General features: G+C 49.9%; 1 protein-coding gene across 1 annotated transcript in view; it reads left to right on the top strand.

Annotated features, from left to right (window-relative positions):
- The first annotated feature begins 4,877 nt into the window (after nucleotides 1-4,877).
- Nucleotides 4,878-21,784, top strand: part of LOC123039385 (uncharacterized) — a 69,596-nt gene continuing 52,689 nt past the window's right edge. Inside the window, exons 1-4 of the mRNA XM_044462580.1 lie at nucleotides 4,878-4,921; nucleotides 5,705-5,837; nucleotides 5,928-6,010; nucleotides 6,569-6,652. Coding sequence (XP_044318515.1) covers nucleotides 4,878-4,921; nucleotides 5,705-5,837; nucleotides 5,928-6,010; nucleotides 6,569-6,652 — 344 coding nt within the window. The remainder of the gene's footprint in view (nucleotides 4,922-5,704; nucleotides 5,838-5,927; nucleotides 6,011-6,568; nucleotides 6,653-21,784) is intronic.

Here is a 21,784-nt window from a genome sequence, read left to right as displayed (position 1 = left end):
TTAGTAATGGGTCCTTTGATGTTAGTAACAAGGGTCTTAGGAACCCAAATAGACCATTCAATGTAATCATAAGGAGAACCAACAAATTTAGCATAAACATGTCCATCACTAGCACGGCACAACACATATGATGGGTTAAAGTCGCCGGCTTTGTTGGAGGAGATGGTTTTGCTCTTTTTGACATCAACACCCTTCACATTTTCCTTATTCTCCTTAGGAGCACCCTCTCCCTCTTTCACAAAAGTTTGCTTGAGAGGAGGAGGTCGTTTGGTCTTGTCGTTCTTCTTCTTGTTCTTGGACTTGGGTGCAAACCCAATTCCCTTCTTGGCCACAACTTCCTTTCGATTGCTCAAAAGGTCGTTGAGGTTCTTCTCACCTTGAATGCAAGTCACAAGGCCTTTCTCAAGTTGATCCTTCAACTTGGCATTCTCCTCCACAAGATGCACATGCTCACAACACGGGTTAGTAGCATATGCATTATCAATTAATACCATATGAGGAAAGGTGGCCTTTTCCTTGGTTAGCTTAACTTGGAGTTGAGCATGAGACTCCTTGAGGTTAGCATGAGCACCCTTCAAGACCTTGTGGGCCTTGTCAAGTATATCAAACTCCTCCTTGAGTCTAGCATGATCAACCCCAAGTTTAGCCTTCTCGGAAGCTAGCACACGAGACACGACAAGAGCATGATCAAGATCTTTCTTTAACTTAGCATGGTCATCATTGTATGACTCCTCAAGAGTCAAACGATGACCACGCTCTTCCTCAAGAGCATTAGAGAGATCCGACATCTCATCGGCATAGTCACGACTATGACCTTCCATCTTAGAGATAGTTTCTTCGTGAGCCTCGATCATGTCATTGGCTTCACCAAGTTGTTCCAAGAGAGCAACAAAGTGCTTCTTGGATTTGCCCTTGAGCTTACTCATAAATGACTCAAATTCATTCACATCCTCATTAGACCCCTCATGATCATGAATGCAACCCTCCAAAGAGGGATTAGTAATGATGGTGGTTTTAATGTTGGGAGTTACCTTGTTAGAGGCTTTAGCCATGAGGCACTTGGCGGTGATGTTCTCGTTGGGTGAATCAAAGAGAGACACCCGGGGAGTGGTAGCCATGGCAACGGAGGCCATGGCCATTGCTTCTCCATTTTCATCATCATCATCATCCTCATGGTATTCTTCTTGAACCACCAACCCACGAGTAGGATTCTTCTTGGTGAAGTTGTTCTTGTTGGGGAAGGACTTGGCTTTGTCTTTTCGGATGAACTTGCCACCATTGTCTTCCCGCTTCTCGTAAGGACAATCCACAACGAAATGGATCACATTGCCATAGTTGAAACAAGTTCTAACTCGTTGTTTGCCCTTGAAGCCACTTGAGTTGTTCTTGTTGAAGTTGGGTCTTGTATTCTTCTTGCTCCAAAATTGTCTTGAAGCAAGAGCCATGTGCTCATGGTAATCATATTTCGTGTCTTCGGGGTTGCTCTCCTCATCTTCCTCTTCTTCCTCTTCTTCCACAATAACCTTGGCCTTCAAGGCAAGGTTGGGCTTCTTTGCCCTTTGAGAACGGAGCACCGCATTGTCGGCGGTCTTGTCCAAGATGCTCATCGCAATGAACTCATCCAACACTTCACTTGAGGTCATGGAGTGGAAGTCCGGTCTTTGACGAATGAAGGAGGACATGGCCTTGTTGTAGGTCATCATGGCCTTGAGAAACTTGCACTTGATCCAATTGTCATACGTGTCCTTGCTCCCATGATCTCGGAGTGAGACCGCGAGTTTGGTCACTCTTCAAAAGAGCTCACGAGGTTCTTCATCTTCTTTCATTGCAAACTCATCGGCTTCATCTTGCACCACTTCATAGTTGGAGCGTTGAATGCTAGCACTTCCTCGATAGAGAGACACAACACATTGCCATGCGTCTTTAGCCATGGCATGAGGTTGAAGATGAGGGAGATCTTCGGGAAGGATTGCATCTTGGATGATGAAGAGAGCACTCTCATTGAATTGATTATCCACCACTTCTCTCGGGGTGAAGTTGCTTCGGTCATGTGGATAGAAACCTTCTTCAATGATTCTCCAAAGATTAGTATTCACATGATTTAAATGACGCTTGAAGCGATACACCCAAGAATCAAAATCCTCATTTTTCACAATCTTAGGAGGAGGACCGACATGATTTAAATGAGTAGAGGGAATCGGTCCTCCATAAATTGGAGGTTCCACATGGGCAAAGATGTCGGTGCCATTTCTACCACTAGTAGAAGGACCCTTCTCACTATTAGCTTCCCCCTTGTCGGAGTTAGCATCCGTCACCTTGTTAGCAGGATCACCCACTTTCAACGGCGAGGTAGGTAGTTTAAGTCCTTCTAAGAATTTATTAAACATGCTTTCAACCGTGGTTGTCATGGAGGTTTTCAATGTGTCCAAGGCCACATTGAATTCCTCACGGGACACCGCGGGTTCCCCATTACCCGTAGACGAGATCGGATTCACACCGGAGTGCTCCTCCTCCCCACCATCTACGATGTCAACCATACTCTTCAGATGGCAAAGTCCTTAATAAAGAGATGAGGCTCTGATACCAATTGAAAGGATCGATATAGTTGACTAGAGGGGGGGTGAATAGGCAACTAACAATTTTTAGTTTTTCTTTACCAAATTAAACTTTGCATCAAAGTAGGTTGTCTAGATATGCAACTGAGTGAACAACCTATATGATGCAACAACAACAAGTACACAAGCAAGCAAGGGATACAACACAAGTAAGCTTGCAAAAGTAAAGGCACGAGATGACCAAGAGTGGAGCCGGTGGAGACGAGGATGTGTTACCGAAGTTCCTTCCTTTTGAAGGGAAGTACGTCTTCGTTAGAGCGGTGTGGAGGCACAATGCTCCCCAAGAAGCCACTAGGGCCACCGTATTCTCCTCACGCCCTCACACGATGCGAGATGCCGTGATTCCACTATTGGTGCCCTTGAAGGTGGCAACCGGACCTTTACAAACAAGGTTGGGGCTCTCTCCACAACTTAATTGGAGGCTCCCAGCGAAACCACGAAGCTTCACCTCAATGGAATATGGCTTCGAGGTGACCTCAACCGTCTAGGGTGCTCAAACACCCAAGAGTAATAAAATCCACACTAGAAAGTATGGGGGAAGCAAATATCCTTTGGTGGAAGTGTAGATCTAGGTCTCCTCCTTCAATCCCTAGCAAATAAACAAGTTTGAGTGGCTAGAGAGAGAGATCGGGCAAGAGAGCTTGAGAGCATCAATGGTGGAGTGAGAGAGGTAAGAGGTCAAAGTGGCAGGTGGAAGAACCACCTTATATAGCAACCCTAATAAATCCAACCGTTACTGCATTTTCAGCACTGGAACGGTACAACCGCTCCTTGTCCCGGTACAACCGGGGCTCACGGTGTGTCGGCAGAACCCTACCAGGCGGTACAACCGGGCCACCAGGCGGTAGTACCGATTTTAGAAAATAACCGGACCAACCGCCCAGCCACTGCACAATTACCGCATTGAAACAAAATGGAGTCACCCCTGAGGGCGGTAGTTGGGCGGTGCAGGGCCGGTGTAATCGCTTGGCCTTGAGTGCTTGTACAGCTAAGGTCAGAGCGGAAGAACCTCTCGAACCTCCGGTGGTACCGGTTGACGAGGAACAACCGGACCAACCGGGCCACCACCGCCCGAGAACCGCATCAAAACAGAAGCTTGACCGGTACTTGGGCAGTGCATGGCTAGAACCACCGCCGCAGGTCTTTGATGAGCCTGGTGGCGGTACCACCGCCCGGAGGCAGCGGTACCACCGCTCGATAAAGACAGGGAAATGCCAAGAGCCAGCGGTACAACCGCTTGGATGAGCGGTACAACCGCTGGGAAAACACAGCAGGCAGTCAAATCAAAAAGGAAGACACTCTCTCTCACACCTGAGGAAGACAAGAGAGGGGTGATGGAGGTGTACGTGAACGGATTCCCCTATTCTTTCCAATGTGGATTCCCTCTTGATAGTACGGGTTCCCTATGACCAAAGAGATAAAAAGCGTAGAGGACTCCGTCTTCAATCTTTTCCTCCGAGAGAGAACAGCAATCCGATGTAAGTCTAAGCATCGAGAACCTGAAACATTTAGCACAGGATTAGACCAACAAAGGGTTGTCATCATCATCCAAAACATAAGGTAGGGAAATGCCCTTTCACCAACCCCGCCGCCGGCCTGCCCCATCCCTACCGCTGACTACCTCCTCATCACCCCCAGCACCGGCCATCCTCCCTTCCACCACCCCTCTTGTCTGATTCACCCCCTCGCGAGCCAATTTCCCTCCCCTCCCCGCACCCCCACACGCACGATCCAGGCAGAGACGGACGCCGCCGCCGCCGTCGCCCCCCATCCCCACCATCGATGGCCACCACCTCCTCTCCTCGAGGCCCAGTTCAAGAAGGTGGTGGTGCACCCGCTGGTGCTGCTCGGCACCGTCGACCACTACAACCGCGTCGCCTGCGACACCAGTAAGCGCGTCGTCGGTGTGCTCCTCGGCCGATCCCGGCGATCTGCTGCTCCCAGCACACCACCGCGACCCCGTCACCTCTGCTCCATCCTCCCCTCAGAATAGATCCGGCGCGCATCGACCAGATCGACCGCGCCCTCCCCCCGAGCCCCGGCTATTCCGCAGATCGAGCATGGCAGCCATGGCATCGCGGACGGCGGGCTCAGGTGCGTCCCTCCACTCAATCTCCTCCCCCTCCTCCTCCTCATAGCCCTCCCTCACTTCCTCACCTTATGTTCTCTCCCTCCCAGATCCAGGACCTCGTCCTCGCTCGAGCACCGGGACACCATGGGCGGGATGCCCCTTGGAGCCGGCGCAGGCTAGTGAGAGACACCATGGGCGGGATGCCCCTCGTCCGCACCTTCCTTGCCCTGCTCAGGTTTGCTCCCCTCGAATTCTCCCCTGCATCTGCAATGCGATCTGATTAGTTCACCATGCAATTTCGAAGTTCATCCATTGCGAATCCATGCCATTCCGTTAATAGTAGCCTAGTAGTAGGATGCTTGTGTAGTTTTTTCAGAGTTCTTGATCCCTGAACCATGATGTTTTTGTGTTTGTGTCGAACATGATGACATTGCTTTCTCGAGATGGGAGCTGGCGGGGAGTCCTGGGACGTGGGACGGGCTCTGGCTACAGCTCGGCTAGGCCGCGCTCGCCGCCGCCTCCATCGCCGTCATGGTAACCTTCCTGTCTTGTTTGGGAGGTTTTTTCCTGGGCGGAGTACCATCTACTAGTCTGTTAATCTGTGAGCGATGGATAGTTTAATCACGAGTGGCTTTGTTAACCCGTGAGTAGTCAACCAGATTATTGAGATATTTGGTTAGAGAATCTAAGTTAACCATCACTGTCCTGTGAGACATGTGCTTGAGGAAATATGTAGGTTTGGACTTGTAATGAGTGGCAATTTTAGTACAAGCGTGCTCTTGCACGGGTGAGTACTCTCCAAAACTAATGGCTGAGAGCCCCTCAAGGCCAAATTGGGCCTTCTGTAGGCCATGTGGTGTGGGTGCATGGTGGTGGTAATTCCTAGATTCAGCTACAAATTTAGTGCAATCATGGCTTGTTTCCAGACTTGTATTAACACAACATTCCCCTTTTAAAATTTCTACTGCTAATGGCATTTCAGTTTTGTAATGAGCTCTTTGTCTCTTTTGAGTTTCAGCTATCTGATTGCGTCGATGGGATTGCAAGCGTTGTGGAGCTTGGGACTTGCATGTCTTGATGGATACGTCCTTCAAGTCAAAAGAGATCTCAACAATGCTGTTTTAGTGAGTTTATTTGTTGTCAGAGACTGGGTAATGATAAAAGACTGCCACGATTAAGTTCAGAAATGATAGTATGTGCTACATTCGATCCTGGGTTGTATAACATATTTGTTACTTCAGGTCACCCATCCTCGAGGAGCAGAAGGAGGGACGCATCTAGTTGGCCATCAAGGGCCTGCTCTGCTCCTCTTCCTTGACCATATGTACCACCACGTTCCCGGGCTTCCAAGGCGCTCCAGCACACCGCCGCCATGCCTCACAGTTAAGTATAAGTTAACCTATCATGTTAAGGCAAACCTGAGAACACTTGCTTATGAGAACCAACTGGACTTCAGATATATCCAAGTGAAGATGTACTGTTACTATGGCAGTGAATTTTATCTATGTGAGATTAGAATTTGAGTGCCATCCTTCATCTTATGGTATCTTGTTCTCTGTGATAACTGTTGAGTTGCAAGATACAATGTTAATTTACTATATATGCCCGCACAGCTTGTTGCATGCCCGCAAGATACAATGTTTTGTTCTTCTTTTCAGCCTTGCATGTGTACAATTTATTCTTGATATGCTTCAGTTTTTATCTGTACAGTACATGGTAAAATGGAATTGGGATGGTTATGTCCTGGTTGTCATGAGAATATGTTACTGCTGCTTCTGTTATTTATCGCCTTCCCTGTACAGTTTATCCCTGGTATGCTTCCCTGTTACTACTATATCATCATGGCAAAGCTAACATCTCATTGTGCTCTTTTACATTTCAGAAGTCAGCCTCCGGCCATGGCGGATCTGCAGACGCCGCTGGTGCAACCAAAGAGGAAGAAGGTTTTGGTGGACTACCTGCTACGGTTTGCTTCAGCTCATGCGGATAGGAGGTGGATGCCCGCACAGATCCGGCATCTCGGACCTTGGCATCCACAAGGAGGAGCGGCGACAATTACATACCCAACCATGGGGCAGCAGCAATTCATGGTTGAGCCTCCCTCTACCTCTCTCACGTTCCCTGATTTTGCTGCTACTCTAAATACACTTTCACTTGACTGAATCTAGTGCTACTGCTGTCAGTCCCTAGTCCCTAGTGGTACTGCTCTAAATTCACTTGCATGTTTGACTAAATTCACTTGGTATTGCACTGCTTGCCAAATTGAGTTGCTTTCTCGCTGCCAGAAAAAGTCAGTACTCCCTAGTGTTGAATCAGTATTTACATGCTTGCAAATATTGGTCTGAATCTGCGATGCTCCCTAAATTTGACTAAATCTCATGGAGTAGATTTCATTTTACCAATTGGTCTGAATCTATTTATACGTTTTACTGAATTTTGCTTGATGCTGTCGCCGTCGGACTCTCATGCTGAATCAGTTGGACAGTGCATTCTTTGCCAGTTCATATTACCAATTCATGCTGAATTGTTGTTTAGTTGTAATTCCTTTCACTGTCCCATGCACAAGTGATATTCATCCCCGGCCAAATGATATCTTGTGCTTTCCAAAGTGATATGTACCCAACTGCTTATATACGTATTTTGTTCTTAACTGTAGATTTCCTCTCACAGTAGCTCCATGCAAAATAAGGTTGAAAGGAGAAGGAGAGTTTGTGACTGCTATAGAAGGACTGAAGGAGGTCCATGTTGAAGAAGGTCGATAGAAGCAGTAGAGCTTGTAATACTGTCATTTCCATTGTATTTGTGTTGTATGATGTATCCACGTTTACCCACAAAAAAATGTATTCACGTTGTAATACTGCGATTGCCATTCTGGCTACTATTTCAAGCAGTGTATTTTGCCAGTGCTGATTTAGATATATGTTACTTATTTACTATGAAATGAAATCTAAAGAACTTGACACTGACAACCGAGACCTATTACTAGAAACTGACAATTGGGACCAATCTTCTGAGAAAAAGAAAAATTGAAACTCTTGGGACAAATGTAAAACAGTGGAAAATAAAATGGCAAAAAATAAAAGATCATACGCAGTAAAAGGTCGCATCTAGAAATAAAAAGGCCGAATTGCTGGGCCAACCCATGTAGCTAGCAAAAATTAATAGGAAAAATAAATATTAAAAAGGCCGAATTAATGGGCTCGTCCCATATAAACACTGAATTGGACCGGGCTGATTCTTGTGCCACATCAGATTGCCACGTCGGATGCCTACGTGGCCTAGGGAGGCTTCTAGTGACCGAAACAAAACAGTAGGCATATTTTGGTCGTAAACGTCTACGACCTTCTCACAGAGAAGGTCGTTAATTTCAGTTTACGATCGCCAGCTGTCGGTGTCAAAACCGGCGGATCTCGGGTAGGGGGTCCCGAACTGTGCGTCTAGGCGGATGGTAACAGGAGACAAGGGACACGATGTTTTTACCCAGGTTCGGGCCCTCTCGGTGGAGGTAAAACCCTACTCCAGCTTGATTAATATTGATGATATGGGTAGTACAAGAGTTGATCTACCATGAGATTGGAGAGGCTAAACCCTAGAAGCTAGCCTATGGTATGATTGTTGTTTGTCCTGCGGACTAAACCTCTTCGGTTTATATAGACACCGGAGAGGGCTAGGGTTACACAAAGTCGGTTACAATGGGAGGAGATCTTCATATCGTATCGCCAAGCTTGCCTTCCACGCCAAGGAAAGTCCCTATCCGGACACGGGACGAAGTCTTCAATCTTGTATCTTCATAGTCCGGGAGTTCGGCCAAAGGTCATAGTCCGGCCATCTAGACACCCCCTAATCTAGGACTCCCTCAGTAGCCCCTGAACCAGGCTTCAATGACGACGAGTCCGGCGCGCAAATTGTCTTTGGCATTGCAAGGCGGGTTCCTCCTCCGAATACTTCATAGAAGATGTTTGAACACAAGGATAGTGTCCGGCTCTGCAAAAATAAGTTCCACATACCACCATAGAGAGAATAATTTCCACACAAATCTAATCTGCTGACGTATTCTGCAATGTGACATCACGCCACAGTCAAGCCTTTATTCGAATCGTTTTACTGTTCCACCTCAGCGCGTTTAGCGAGGCGGTTTCCTTGGCACGTCTTGTTGAAGCAGAGATCATGTCCCCTTATTCCAGGATTCTCATCAATGCGGGCGTGGGTAACCCAACCGCGTCATTAACCGCGGCGCTTGGGAGATAAGCGAGTTTTATTAGGCCGATGGGGGCTTGTAGTTTCAGCCGCCCATATAAGGGGATAAGGATCTACCCTTTCCATTTACACCTTCTTCCTCCTTTGCTTATCCCTCCCTGCGCACTCGAGCTCCATCACCCAAGCCCGCACATCTCGCCTCGACCTACTCCAACCATGTCCGGAGCGGGAGGCAAGTGGATGGCCTCCTCCGTCACGGAGGGGCACATCAAAAGGTTGTGGAAAGCCGGATACCTGCACAACGACATTGCGCACCGGCTTCCAGACGAGGGGCAGCTCATCCCCACCCCTAGGCCCCATGAGAGGGTTGTATTTCTTCCCCATTTCCTCTGCGGACTGGGCTTTCCTCTTCACCCGTTCGTCCGAGGGCTCATGTTCTATTACGGCCTGGACTTCCACGATCTGGCCCCGAACTTCATCCTCAACATCTCAGTGTTTATCGTCGTGTGCGAGGCCTTCCTCCGCATCGAGCCCCACTTCGGCCTATGGCTGAAGATTTTCAGCGTCAAGCCGAAGGTCGTGGGCGGACGCCAAGCAGAGTGCGGAGGCACCATGGTGGGCAAGATAGCCAACGTTACATGGCTTGAGGGCGCCTTCGTAGAGACCATCAAAGGGTGGCAATCGGGGTGGTTCTATATTACCGAGCCGCGTGACCCTGAATGGGCAGCGGCCCCCGAATTCTGGTCTGGCATCCCCACGCGGCTCACATCTTGGAAAGAGACGGGCCTGTCGTGGGGCAATCCGGCAGAAGTGACCGGACTTCAAACCTGCATCAAGGACCTGATCGGCAGGAAGGTTAAACTCGTCACCGTGGTCCAAGTCATGCTCTTCCGCCGGATTCTCCCGTGTCAACGACGGGCTTTCAATTTGTGGGAGTTCGACCCGGCCCAGCACCAGACTCTGTCCCGGCTTTTTGACACAAAGCACAAAGATGCCTGGAAGGTGCTATTCAAGAGCTCCAAGGCCTCCCCTCCCGCCACCGAGGATCGCGGCTTCTGCGCAAAGCGCCAAGCCAGCGAGGTGAGCTTTCTTTTCCTGTTTCGGGGTATTTTGTTTTACATAGTTTAACTCTATGCGGGATCTAAACTCCCTTACCTTTGATAGGACTGGCTGAAGAAGTCTGGGCAGGTCAACTGTCCGGCTCCTTTGCCCGAAGACCCAGCGGATGCTCATCTAACCAAGCTGCTGGTTCCGGCACCTCACGTGGTGCCGGAGAAGAAGGCCAAGAAGAAGACCACGGGGACTTGAAAGAGCTCCCAGCACCTGGTGGTGTCGGATTCATTGCCCGACAGCCCCGAAGCCTCCTCCGCCTCAAAAGACGAGGAGGAGGAAGAAGAAGAAGAAGCCCCTCCCCCTCCAATGGGGGAAGGAAAAAAAAGGAAGGCCGACCCAACTGGGGAGGCCGGAGGGTCCAAGAGGGAAAACCCTTCTGCCGGACTATGCCTCCGATGCCGAAGACGGCAGGGAGGAATGGCCATGCAGGGTCAAGCCCCTGGCAAAATCATAAGTGTCCGGATACCCGAATAACTTATGGCGCTCCTCTATTATTTGGCTTTTTTCTGACGCCAGATTAAATCATGCAGTCCGCCCAGAGCTCAGCTCGGCGATTTGTCGCGCGGCTCCCTGAATTCGTCGGATGTGAATAGTGCTTCACTTCCGATGGCTCCTCCCCTCTGCTTGTGGACGATGCCGAGGTGGGGTCCCGAAGGGGACCGAACCAGGAGGAGGTGGTCCCGGAGGCGCCTCAAGGCGACCTCCTGGACTCCAGGCCCAAAGGGGGTAAAGCCCCAGAGGGATCCAAGTCCGGCCCTGGGCCGGACACTGCTCCGGAACCATCAATGGTTCCAGAGTCCGACAGGCGGCGCCTTCATAAGAAGGGCAGGCCTACGGCGCCAGCGACCTCCGTCCACCCGGAGGCATCGGACAATTTGCAGGAGGTGCTTAACGGCGCCTCCATCGACGAGGAACACCGCACTGTTATGAGTGCGGTGATTCAAAAGGTTCAGTCTGCAAAGAGCAGGCTGACAGAAGCCTGTACGAGTCTGTTAACAGGCTTTGAGGTATGTATTCAAAACATAAAAATGTTCACCGTATAGACAGTAGCCCCTGATGCTCGGTTCGGCGTTCGGAAAGAAAAGCCGAGCTGAGGATCTAAAAAGATTTACGTAGGAGTCTAACATAAATGTATTAATATCGGAATGCAGGCGTCGCTGCTGACCTCTGCCGCACTGACTGCGGAGGTCAATGCATTGAAGCAGAGCCTCGAGCGGTCCGAGAACGAGCTCGGCCTTGCCAAGAAGCAGCTCGAGGACAAGGAAGGTAAGTAATACCTTATTAAAGTAGTACCTTATAGAAAAGGATTTGGTTGCAAAAAATGACAGGAATAATGTGGGTATTACAGGGGCCACGACCGAGGTGGTGATCCTGAAGGAGGCGGTCACCAAGGCCGAAGATAGTGCGGCCTTGGAGCGCACCGAGCGAGAGAAGCAGGAGGCGCGGGTGGCGGAGGTGCAGCAAGAGCTCCAGGCTCTCGTGGAAAAACACGAGAGTTTGGAGCGTGACTCGAAGACTTGAGAGTCTGAGCTTGCCTTGGCTCTTGAGAGTGCCAAAACTGCTAAGGCCGAAGCCCAGAAGGCCCTCCAGGAGATCAAGGCGATGAAGAAGATAGCGGCGGGTAAGGCATTCTTTATGCAAAGAAAGAATATAAAAGTAAATTATCTGTCACTTACCCGGATCCGGAGCTTTCCAGGAGTGTTCGTCGATCTGCCCCGTAGTGTGTCTGATGCTGCCGCGTTCTACCAAGCCGAGGAGGGGAGCTCGACGGAAAAGGTGTTCTGGTCTCAGTATGCTGAGGCCGAACATCCGGTGCCCCTGAGCGACCAGCTGAAGCAGCTGGTCGAGCTCCACAAGGTGGCCGAACAGGCCATGAAGGGCCTCATAGTTCGGCTGTGGCCTGGAGAGGCCATGCCTGGGAGCTACTTCGGTCTGGTGCGGCGGCTGGTGGACGCGTGTCCGTGGATTGAAGTCATCAAGCGCTCCGTCTGTATTGAAGGTGCCCGTCGGGCCCTTGCCCGTGCTAAAGTGCACTGGGGCAAGCTGGACGCGGAGAAGCTTTTGACGGACGCGCCACCGCCGGGCAAGGAGTATCGCACGCCCGAGATGTATTATAAGGGCGTCCTGAAGGGTGCCCGCCTTATAGCGGATGAGTGCTCCAAAGATGTAATTTTTGAGTAGACTCGCATTTGTTATCCTGTGCGCTGAAAACTTTGTTCATGTGCGCTAAGCAACGCTTGTTAATTTAAAATATTACCTTCTGTGCGGCCGTTTATCAAATCTGAGAGATGCAAGTCGTCGGCTTCTACCCCCATGCCACGAGTGCTGGGGTGTTCGGGATAAACCTGAGCGCTCTTGTTCCCATTCTTGGGTCCATCTAGGGAGGCGCTCAGCACAACGAACCAGGCCATCGGACTTATAATGCTTTATCACTCTCACTTAGCCATAGAATTCTATAATTTTAAATTTCGGTGAAGCCCCTAGTATTCGGAAGACCGAGTTCGGGGCGCTATCCACAACTTGGCCAGATAAATCCGGCTCCTCGCTCTAAGCGGCATAAGTCTTTAAGGACTCGAAAAACCTCGCGAACAGCGACCGGTCTCTCGCACTATCATGACGGTCAGTTTTAGCTTTCTCTACTGAGGTGTTAACCCAGCTCAACTGGGACACAATCGTAGTAGTTCTCCCGGCGCTACCTTAGCCAACAATGCGGAACGTAAGGTACCAAAACATGGGAGCCGGGCAAACCCAACTATTGAACCAAGACATGATTCGGAGCCGATGCATATAGTGCTATCAGTTCGGGGTGCCGCACTCATGCAAGTGTTCGGTCTTCTCACACCATATTATGGGGTGCTTAAGCCCCTGGTGTATTGGCCGTACCAAAGTGAACGGTTGCATAATGTCATGACTGAACATATTTGTATAAAAATAGATGAATACAATTAATAGATAAGAGCTATGTATTGTTTATTAAAAGGAGCTGCTATGAAAGCAGAACGATACAAATAGTGTGACAAGCAAGGGATGGGATTATTTGACATGTCCCCCTCCAGGGGCAAGCTACATAAATTTAAGCAAAATGGGTATTTAGCTCGTTATAGAGACCACCTGGACATACGACGCAACTTGTTCAAGCCTTGGCTATTGCATCGTGTGTTCGGCGAGTTTATTGCCGGACAGACCTTTCGGATAGTTGGGTCCTGAAAGTATATATAAATAAAAAATAAGACGGCAAAATAGGGAGCCCCTAAGTGCGGTTGAGCCGCATTCTGGGCGTGCCGTAGTTGTGCCCCTCCCCTTATGCCCATGGTATTTTCAAAGCGTAATTATGTACGGGTGGTACCGATATCACCGTCTGGCGAGGGCTGGGGTTGGGCTCGCACTGCTATGCTTGCTCGGAACGTGCCAGCCGGCTTTGTTGGAGGTTGCTTCAGGCGCGCTTGACATTGTCCGGATGTTTAACACCCGGATTGGGGAACTGCCTTGAGAGGCTGCTCTGTACTTCCGGCGCCAGGGCCGCTGTGTGCTCCTCCATTCGGAGAGAGCGTTCGGTGTTTCCATTTACCTTAATGACTCCGCGAGGACCTGGCATCTTGAGCTTGAGATATGCATAGTGCGGCACCGCATTGAATTTTGCAAATGCGGTTCGTCCGAGCAGGGCGTGATAGCCACTGCGGAATGGGACTATGTCGAAGATTAACTCTTCGCTTTGGAAATTATCCGAGGATCCGAAGACCACTTCGAGTGTAACCGAGCCTGTACAGCTGGCTTCTACACCTGGTGTGATGCCTTTAAAGGTTGTCTTTGTGGGTTTAATCCTTGAGGGATCTATACCCATTTTTCGCACTATATCCTGATAAAGCAGGTTCAGGCTGCTGCCTCCGTCCATGAGGACTCTAGTGAGGTGAAATCCGTCAATGATTGGGTCTAGGACCAATGCGGCGAATCCGCCGTGACGGATGCTAGTGGGGTGGTCCCGTCGATCAAAGATGATCGGGCAAGAGGACCATGGGTTGAACTTTGGGGCGACTGGCTCCAACGCATAGACGTCCTTGAGAGCACGCTTCCGCTCCCTTTTGGGGATGTGGGTTGCATATATCATGTTCACCGTCCGCACTTGCGAGGGGAATCCCTTCTGTCCTTTGTTGTTCGGCGGCCGGGGCTCCTCCTCGTCATCGCTACGCAGCCCCTTGTCTCTAGTTTCGGCACTTAACTTGCTTGCCTGCTTGAACACCCAACAATCCCTGTTGGTGTGGTTGGCTGGTTGTTCGGGGGTGCCGTGTATCTGGCACAAGTGATCGAGTATCCGATCTAAGTTGGATGGGCCCGGGGGGTTTCTTTTGAATGGCTTATTCCGCTGACCGGGTTTAGAGCCTCTGAATCCGGCATTGACTGTTGTATCCTCGGTATTGTCACCATTAATGTGGCGCTTGTGCTTTTTGCGACGTGACCTGCCATTGTTGCCCTTGGTATCCGAATTACCAGGGCTCTTGGTTATGTTATTGCTACGAGCTAGCCAGCTGTCTTCGCTCGCGCAAAAGCGGGTCATGAGTGTCGTGAGGGCTGCCATAGATTTCGGTTTTTCCTGTCCTAGGTGCCGGGCAAGCCATTCGTCTCGGATGTTGTGCCTGAAGGCTGCAAGGGCCTCGGCGTCCGGACAGTCGACTATTTGATTTTTCTTGGTTAGGAACCGTGTCCAGAATTGTCTAGCCGATTCCTCTGGCTGCTAGATTATGTGGCTTAGGTCATCGGTGTCTGGTGGTCGCACATAAGTGCCCTGGAAGTTATCGAGGAATGCGGATTCCAGGTCCTCCCAGCAACTTATTGACTCTGCTGGCAAGCTGTTAAGCCAATGCCGAGCTGGTCCTTTAAGCTTGAGCGGGAGGTATTTGATGGCGTGCAGATCATCACCACGGGCCATGTGGATATGAAGGAGATAATCCTCGATCCATACCGCGGGATCTGTTGTGCCATCGTATGATTCGATGTTTACGGGTTTAAAACCCTCTGGGATTTGATGATCCATTACTTCGTCTGTGAAGCATAGTGGGTGTGCGGCGCCCCTGTACTGGGCTATATCGCGACGTAGCTCGTATGAGCTTTGTCTGTTGTATTCGGCCTGGCCGTATTTATCATATCCGGCGTGACGGTTATCGTCCCATGATGTGGGGCGCCCACGCGATCCGTAGATCGATCTTGTTTGCCTTGCCTTATCCTCCAATATGTCTCGCAAGTCTGTTGCGTTTCCCCGTGCTCTGGTATTTTTGGAGCGGCGCCGGGGTGCGGCTTGGATTGAGGGCCGAAAGGCCTCTCAGTCGCGGCCACGGGGTGGCCGATCGGGCGCATCGTACGCTGGTGATGTAGGTTTAGTTGCTTCCTCCTCTAGTTGGGGTAGCAGCCTGCGCTTTGGGTAACTCTTGGAGGGGCGTTCGAGTTTATACTCTTCGGCCGCCAGGACTTCGGTCCATCTGTCGGCTAGCAGGTCTTGGTCAGCTCTAAGCTGCTGCTGTTTTTTCTTGAGGCTGCTTGCCGTGGCCATAAGCCTTCGTTTGAAATGCTCTTGTTCGACGGGATCCTCTGGCACGACGAATTCGTCGTCGTCGAGGCTTGCCTCGTCTTCGGAGGGAGGCATATAATTGTCGTCCTCGACCTCTGTGCCTGCCGCTCTCTCATGAGGGCTGGCTCCTTCGTCCTCCCGCGCTGAATCCTGCTGGAGGGGATTATCTTCGGCACTGTCTGGGGTGTTGACGTCTCCGATGCCGGTTTCACCGTTCTTGCTTTGGCGGGATTTGGAGCGGCACCGCTGACGTCGGCGCTTGGGTTGCTTCTTGGAGGGGTCATCCTCTACTTTTTCATCGCCATCCCCTGCTTTGGGGGTGTCCACCATGTATATGTCATATGACGAGGTGGCCTTCCAGTGCCCTATAAGTGCTGGTTCTTGGTCGTCTCCCGCATCGGCGTCCATACTGTCGATGTCTTCGGAGTCGAAGTCGAGCATGTCGGTTAGATCGTCGACAGTGGCTACAAAGTGGGTGGTGGGTGGGCATCGAATTTCCTCGTCGTCCGCATCCCAACCCTGCTGACCATAGTCCGGCCAGGGCTCTCCTGACAAAGAGAGAGACTTTAGTGAATCCAGGATATCGTCAAAGGGCGAGTGCTGAAAGACGTCCGCGGCGGTGAACTCCATGATCGGAGCCCAATCGGGTTCGATCGGGAGAGGTGCAGACTATTCAGAGTCCGGAACAGAGTCCGGCACCTTGGAGTCACAGGCCTTGCAAAGGACTAGGCTGGTATTCGACTCTATCGCCATAGAGATTGTGGCTCCTGGGGCGGCGTCCAACCGTTCGTCCATGACTAGCACAGTCGGCTCCAAGTTAATGGTCGGAGCGGACACCTGAGCAGCGCTCTGGGCGTTGCCGGCGGCAGAGCTAGATCATGCCCATCGAGACAGTGCGGCACGCTCGGCCGTGGCTCGAATCCATCGAAGATCAAGTCCCCGCGGATGTCGGCCGTGTAGTTTAAGCTTCCAAACCTGACCTGATGGCCAGGGGCGTAGCTTCCGATCTGCTCCAGATGGCCAAGCGAGTTGGCCCGCAGTGCGAAGCCGCCGAATACGAAGATCTGTCCGGGGAGAAAAGTCTCACCCTGGACTGCGTCGTGGTTGACGATCGAAGAAGCCATCGGGCCTAACGGTGACGACACAGAGGAACTCTCAATGAGAGCACCAATGTCGGTGTCAAAACCGACGGATCTCGGGTAGGGGGTCCCAAACTGTGCGTCTAGGCAGATGGTAACAGGAGACAAGGGACACGACGTTTTTACCCCAGGTTCGGGCCCTCTCGGTGGAGGTAAAACCCTACTCCTGCTTGATTAATATTGATGATATGGGTAGTACAAGAGTTGATCTACCACGAGATCGGAGAGGCTAAACCCTAGAAGCTAGCCTATGGTATGATTGTTGTTCGTCCTACGGACTAAACCTCTCCGGTTTATATAGAAACCGGAGAGGGCTAGGGTTACACAAAGTCGGTTACAATGGGAGGAGATCTTCATATCGTATCGCCAAGCTTGCCTTCCACGCCAAGGAAAGTCCCTATCCGGAGACGGGACGAAGTCTTCAATCTTGTATCTTCATAGTCCGGGAGTCCGGCCAAAGGTCATAGTCCGGCCATCCGGACACCCCCTAATCCAGGACTCCCTCACCAGCTTTTGACCATCTGTTTTTGGTCACAAAAAGGTCACAAATGGAAAATAATGACCATTCAGTGACCAATAGTCAAGGTCACAAGTTGACATATTTCTTGTAGTGATTTCGCGCAGCTCTTGAATTGTCGGGGAGTTCCCAATCCCGTGACAATTCCAGCTCAGAAGATTCATTGCGCACGGCGGTCCTCCTCGGAGGAGGCCGCCAAATGCGCATCATTGTTGTTGTTGATCTTGATAGCCGGTGCTTTTCTTCCACCACTCGTATTATTCTTGTCAGCCTGCATCAAAGTTTTTGTTCTTTTAGGGTCTTGCTTCGGGGGTGGGCTCAGTGGAACCTGAGTCCCTACTGCATCTTTAACAACAAGGGCAAACTCCATGCATGTCCCCTTCTTTGGTGTTTCGGTCAGGACTGCATCTGATGATCTTTTGCGGCTCAGCTCAGGGTCATCAGCCCCACTATCGACCATCTCATCCCCCTTGGTGTTCCCTCTTCCAGTTTCAGAGTTGTCGCCCCTCACCGGCTGCTGATTTTGACTATTATTCCTTCTCCTGGTAGCCCATCTGGTGGTGGCCAGCACACGCAGATTCTTGAAAACAAGAGCAGACGAAGGATGAAGCCGTCACCATGTTCTTTGAACTGATGCCCCATCATGCCACACACCTGGCACCAGTCCGGTAGCCTCTCATAGCGTACTGCAAAAATCTCTCGCTGACCACCAAGGATCAGTGAGGTAGCCTTTTTAAGCGGATTACCAACATCCAGCCGGACCCTCACTCTGAAGAAACTAGTGGATACCCCGCGCGTTGCTGCGGAAATTTGTACTGGTTTTTAGCATCTCTTTAGGGCATAACACAACTTATAAACTTTCTATTGGAAGTGTATACGAGGTGAGCAACACTGCAAGAGCCTTGTTGAGTAGACAATGTAAACAAAAGATTTTCCATGAGATCGATCTAATAAAGTTGTAAACCCCTTACACCTTACTATACTAAAATATGGGAACATTCGTGAGAAAAAAATAAATGATTCCGACCTCCTATAGCCCTACCTACCTCAGTAAGTTAAACTTGTAAAGTTCCATAGGACAACTATTTGTGATCCTCGCTTGTTTAGGAAAATGAATTTTCTATAATGGAACAAACATTTTGGTACATAACAGGGAGGAACACCCAGGTTCTATTTTCCACTAAAAATGAAACCCATCACAGTCTGTTATTACAACAAAAAGCAAAAGAATCCCCGCGAAAAAAAAGCAAAAGAAGGAAAACTAACAATAGCTCTTGCGGATATAGTTTAGAGAGGTGAACAAAGGTTGGATGCGTCTCATATAGCTTTAGATCGCCAAATGAACAGACAACACAGCTCACAAACAAACGGTACCCACAGTTTCTCTTTAGCTGTCTCTGCGTCCACCTCTTTATATTTTCTGGTTGGAGCAGGCTTGCTGGCCTAGGCACAAATCTGAAGCTTCGCTGATGGTTTGGGAACATCATGCAGAGTATGTCAGCTTCTAATTTAGTTGGTGGATTCAATCCACAAATGTAAAAGCATCAGAGCATCTTATTAAAATGGCCACTGGAAACTGAAGAATTGTTTTGTAGAAATTGCAAAACATCGCTTGCAATCTCTGAAATGATAAACTTAGCACTCCAAATCAAAATTCTCTATTTGACTGCCTCTAAAATATAATAAATTGTATTCTGTACTCTGTTGGAATCAAAAGCAAAAATAAGCTTGACCTTGAACAAAAACTTTACAGCGTCGCATATCTCACAGAGCTCTGTTCAACAATAGTAGAAATTCATTAGCTCTACCTGAAGGCACAGACCAAACGTCAGTACCACAAATGAAATGGCTGTATAAAAACGAACTTAAAGAGTGAGAAAATTTGAACAAACTATCGCACAGTAAGGATAAAAACAGGTTGCATAAGCGCCATCTTAACTGATGTAAAAGAACACTGTCAGGTCTTGTTACATCATAATATGGCTGTATCAGTGGCTTTGATGTGGTTGTAAAGCTTTACCTGCAAAACTAAAGATGGATATAAGTTCAGCGATCATATAGAAATAGGTCAGTGTTACCCATAATCGCAAATTGGGCAAAATATACTTCAGTTTTCTAGCAGGACAGTAAGAGTACGTTTTATTTAAATTCAATAAATAAGCACCACAATGACAGTGTCGATATGTTGGTAGCGTATAAATGATTCCAGCAATGTCGTTTGCTAACTCCCAGAACCGCATGTCACCATGTAACTTGTAGGTAACAAAGAAGTAGTATGTAATAAGCTTACAATCAAGGAATAGAAAATAATAGATACTTTTCAACCAGAGTCCCCTTAAAATTTGAAGGGCAAATATTATTCAATTACTAAGGAGTGAATTTTCTTTCATGGAAGTACAGTCACAGTCAAGAATCCTTGCAAAGTAACTTATATTACCCCCGGGAAGGAAAACTGGGAGAATTTCATCAGTTGATCATTTCATCGATTATTTGCCTTACCTCCCTCGGCAACGAACGTCTAGGAATTCAATCAAGAACGTAGTAAGCATAAAATTGTTAGCGTGGAAGGATGATAACGGAGGCAGTCAGGCATGACAGGACATGGTGGGATATAAAGTGGAATTAGAAGACAAACAGTACCTTCATGAAACTCAGATTGTTGCGAGCGCTCTGTTCATAAGACCTCAAATCCTCGATGTGATGTCTTCCTGCCCATCATCTAGCAGATCTGGAGGAGGCAAAGTGTGTGGCTGTATCTGCATGAACTTCAACCCTTCCTCCAGATCAATTTTCTTGAGATCATGCCCTTGCCCCGCAGGCCGCCACCGCCACTGGTTCTATCTCCGGTGGTGGCCGCAAATCGTAGTGGAGGCTGGATTCTGTTGTGTCGGTCGCCGCATGGCGTTTGTGATGTTTTGGGAGAGGGAGAGGGAGATGGGGGGACGGGGGACAGGGGGCCAGCTTATGGGGGGGAGTCGCAGACGTTTCGATTAGAGAAACGTACGCTTCCGCTTCCGCAGGTCGAGGAAGGCAAATTTGACAAATTTGACCTATAGACGAAATCAAATCATAGAATGAACTATTCGTGAAACTATTTCACGCGGCTGACCTTTTTGTGTGACGCTCGCCACGAAGGCGCCACACTACACTGTGCAACGCCTCAGAGATAGGCGCTACACGGCCAGCGTCGCACACGTGTGATCAGAAAATTACTAAGTGGTGTGCAGCGCCTGAGAGCTAGGCGCCACACTATACAGTGTAGCGCCTAGCTTCTAGGCGTTGCACTAGTGCAGCGCCTAGCTCCCGGGCGTTGCACTAGTGCAGCGCCTGAGAGCTAGGCGCCACGGATCAACCGAGTGAAATAATTTCACGGACAGTTCATTCTGTGATTTAATTTCGTCTATAGGTCAAATTTGTCAAATTTGCCGTCGAGGAAGGAGGAGCAAACGAAAAGGGCGTGGAGCAGACACGGGGATCAACTCTTGCTGCAGATCTGAGCCACATATGTTCAATCAAACGGCTGAAAACATTTAGGATGACGTGAACGCACGAGGAGACAGAAAAATCAGGTAGTGGGGGGCTCCTATTTAAATATAGAAGATTTCCCTCAAAGTCCAAGGAAGCGGGTTCGGCATCAACAAATTCACCAAACTTGGAGGCCTTATCCGTCTCTTGTTACAACAAACGGAAACTAGGCCCAAGGACAGCCTGGCGAACCTTTTTCTGGGCTGGGCGGCCCATTCAGTTCTCGCCGCCCGTAACGCCAAAACGAAAAAGCTCCCGCTCCCTTATCGCGCGGGCTCACCCTTTTTCCCGGGAACTTCGGAATTTGACTCTCCGAAGCAAAACCAAATCGGAGCCTCTTCCTCCGGGATACGCCCGTCGGTCCCCGCCGCTCGCTTCCCCCCACCTCCGCCATGGCCGACGTTGCTGAAATCTGAGATGGGCTCTAGGCCCATATTGCAATTTCTGAAAAATCTCTAAGGGCCCATGTGGGTTATATGGCACTAGGTGTGTGGGAAGTTTAGTCCCACCTTGGAAGTGGAAGGAGAGTTGGAGTGGTTTATAAGGGACTCTCTCCCTCATGCTATTGGAGCTTGAGAAGAGATGAGGCCCTCGCGCACTCCTCCTCCTCCGCTCGCCTCGCCACGCCACGCCTCGTCACGACGCGCCGCGGGTTGCGGGATTGAGCCGAGCCGAGCTCACTCCTATGCGCTTCTTTTTGCCGGTCAGGAACGGAGAGTCTTTGACAGGTGGGGCCACGATCTGAGACGTCGGATCGTGGGCTACCGACTTGGACGTGGGTTCAGCCCACGTCTCTCCACGCGCGGCCGCACATATATATGTGGGGCGCTGCCAACCCTAGCCGTCACAAAACAGAACGCATCTCCGCCTCCACGCCCACGTCGTTCCTCTGCTGCTGCTGCCGCCGGCGACTCCGTCCCGTTCACCGCGTACACGGTTGACGGGAGAGCAGGCCTCCGAAACCACGCCTCTCCGGATCCTGTACGGGGAGAGGGGCGATTAGGTTTTTGGGTAGCGACTACGCGACTGCTCGCTTCTGTTCATCTA

This window comes from Triticum aestivum, chromosome 2B, assembly GCF_018294505.1.
Source record: "Triticum aestivum cultivar Chinese Spring chromosome 2B, IWGSC CS RefSeq v2.1, whole genome shotgun sequence".
In the NCBI taxonomy this organism is placed as follows: domain Eukaryota; kingdom Viridiplantae; phylum Streptophyta; class Magnoliopsida; order Poales; family Poaceae; genus Triticum; species Triticum aestivum.
Note: the sequence above shows the minus strand (reverse complement) of the source record. Positions and strands in the feature narration are given on the sequence as shown.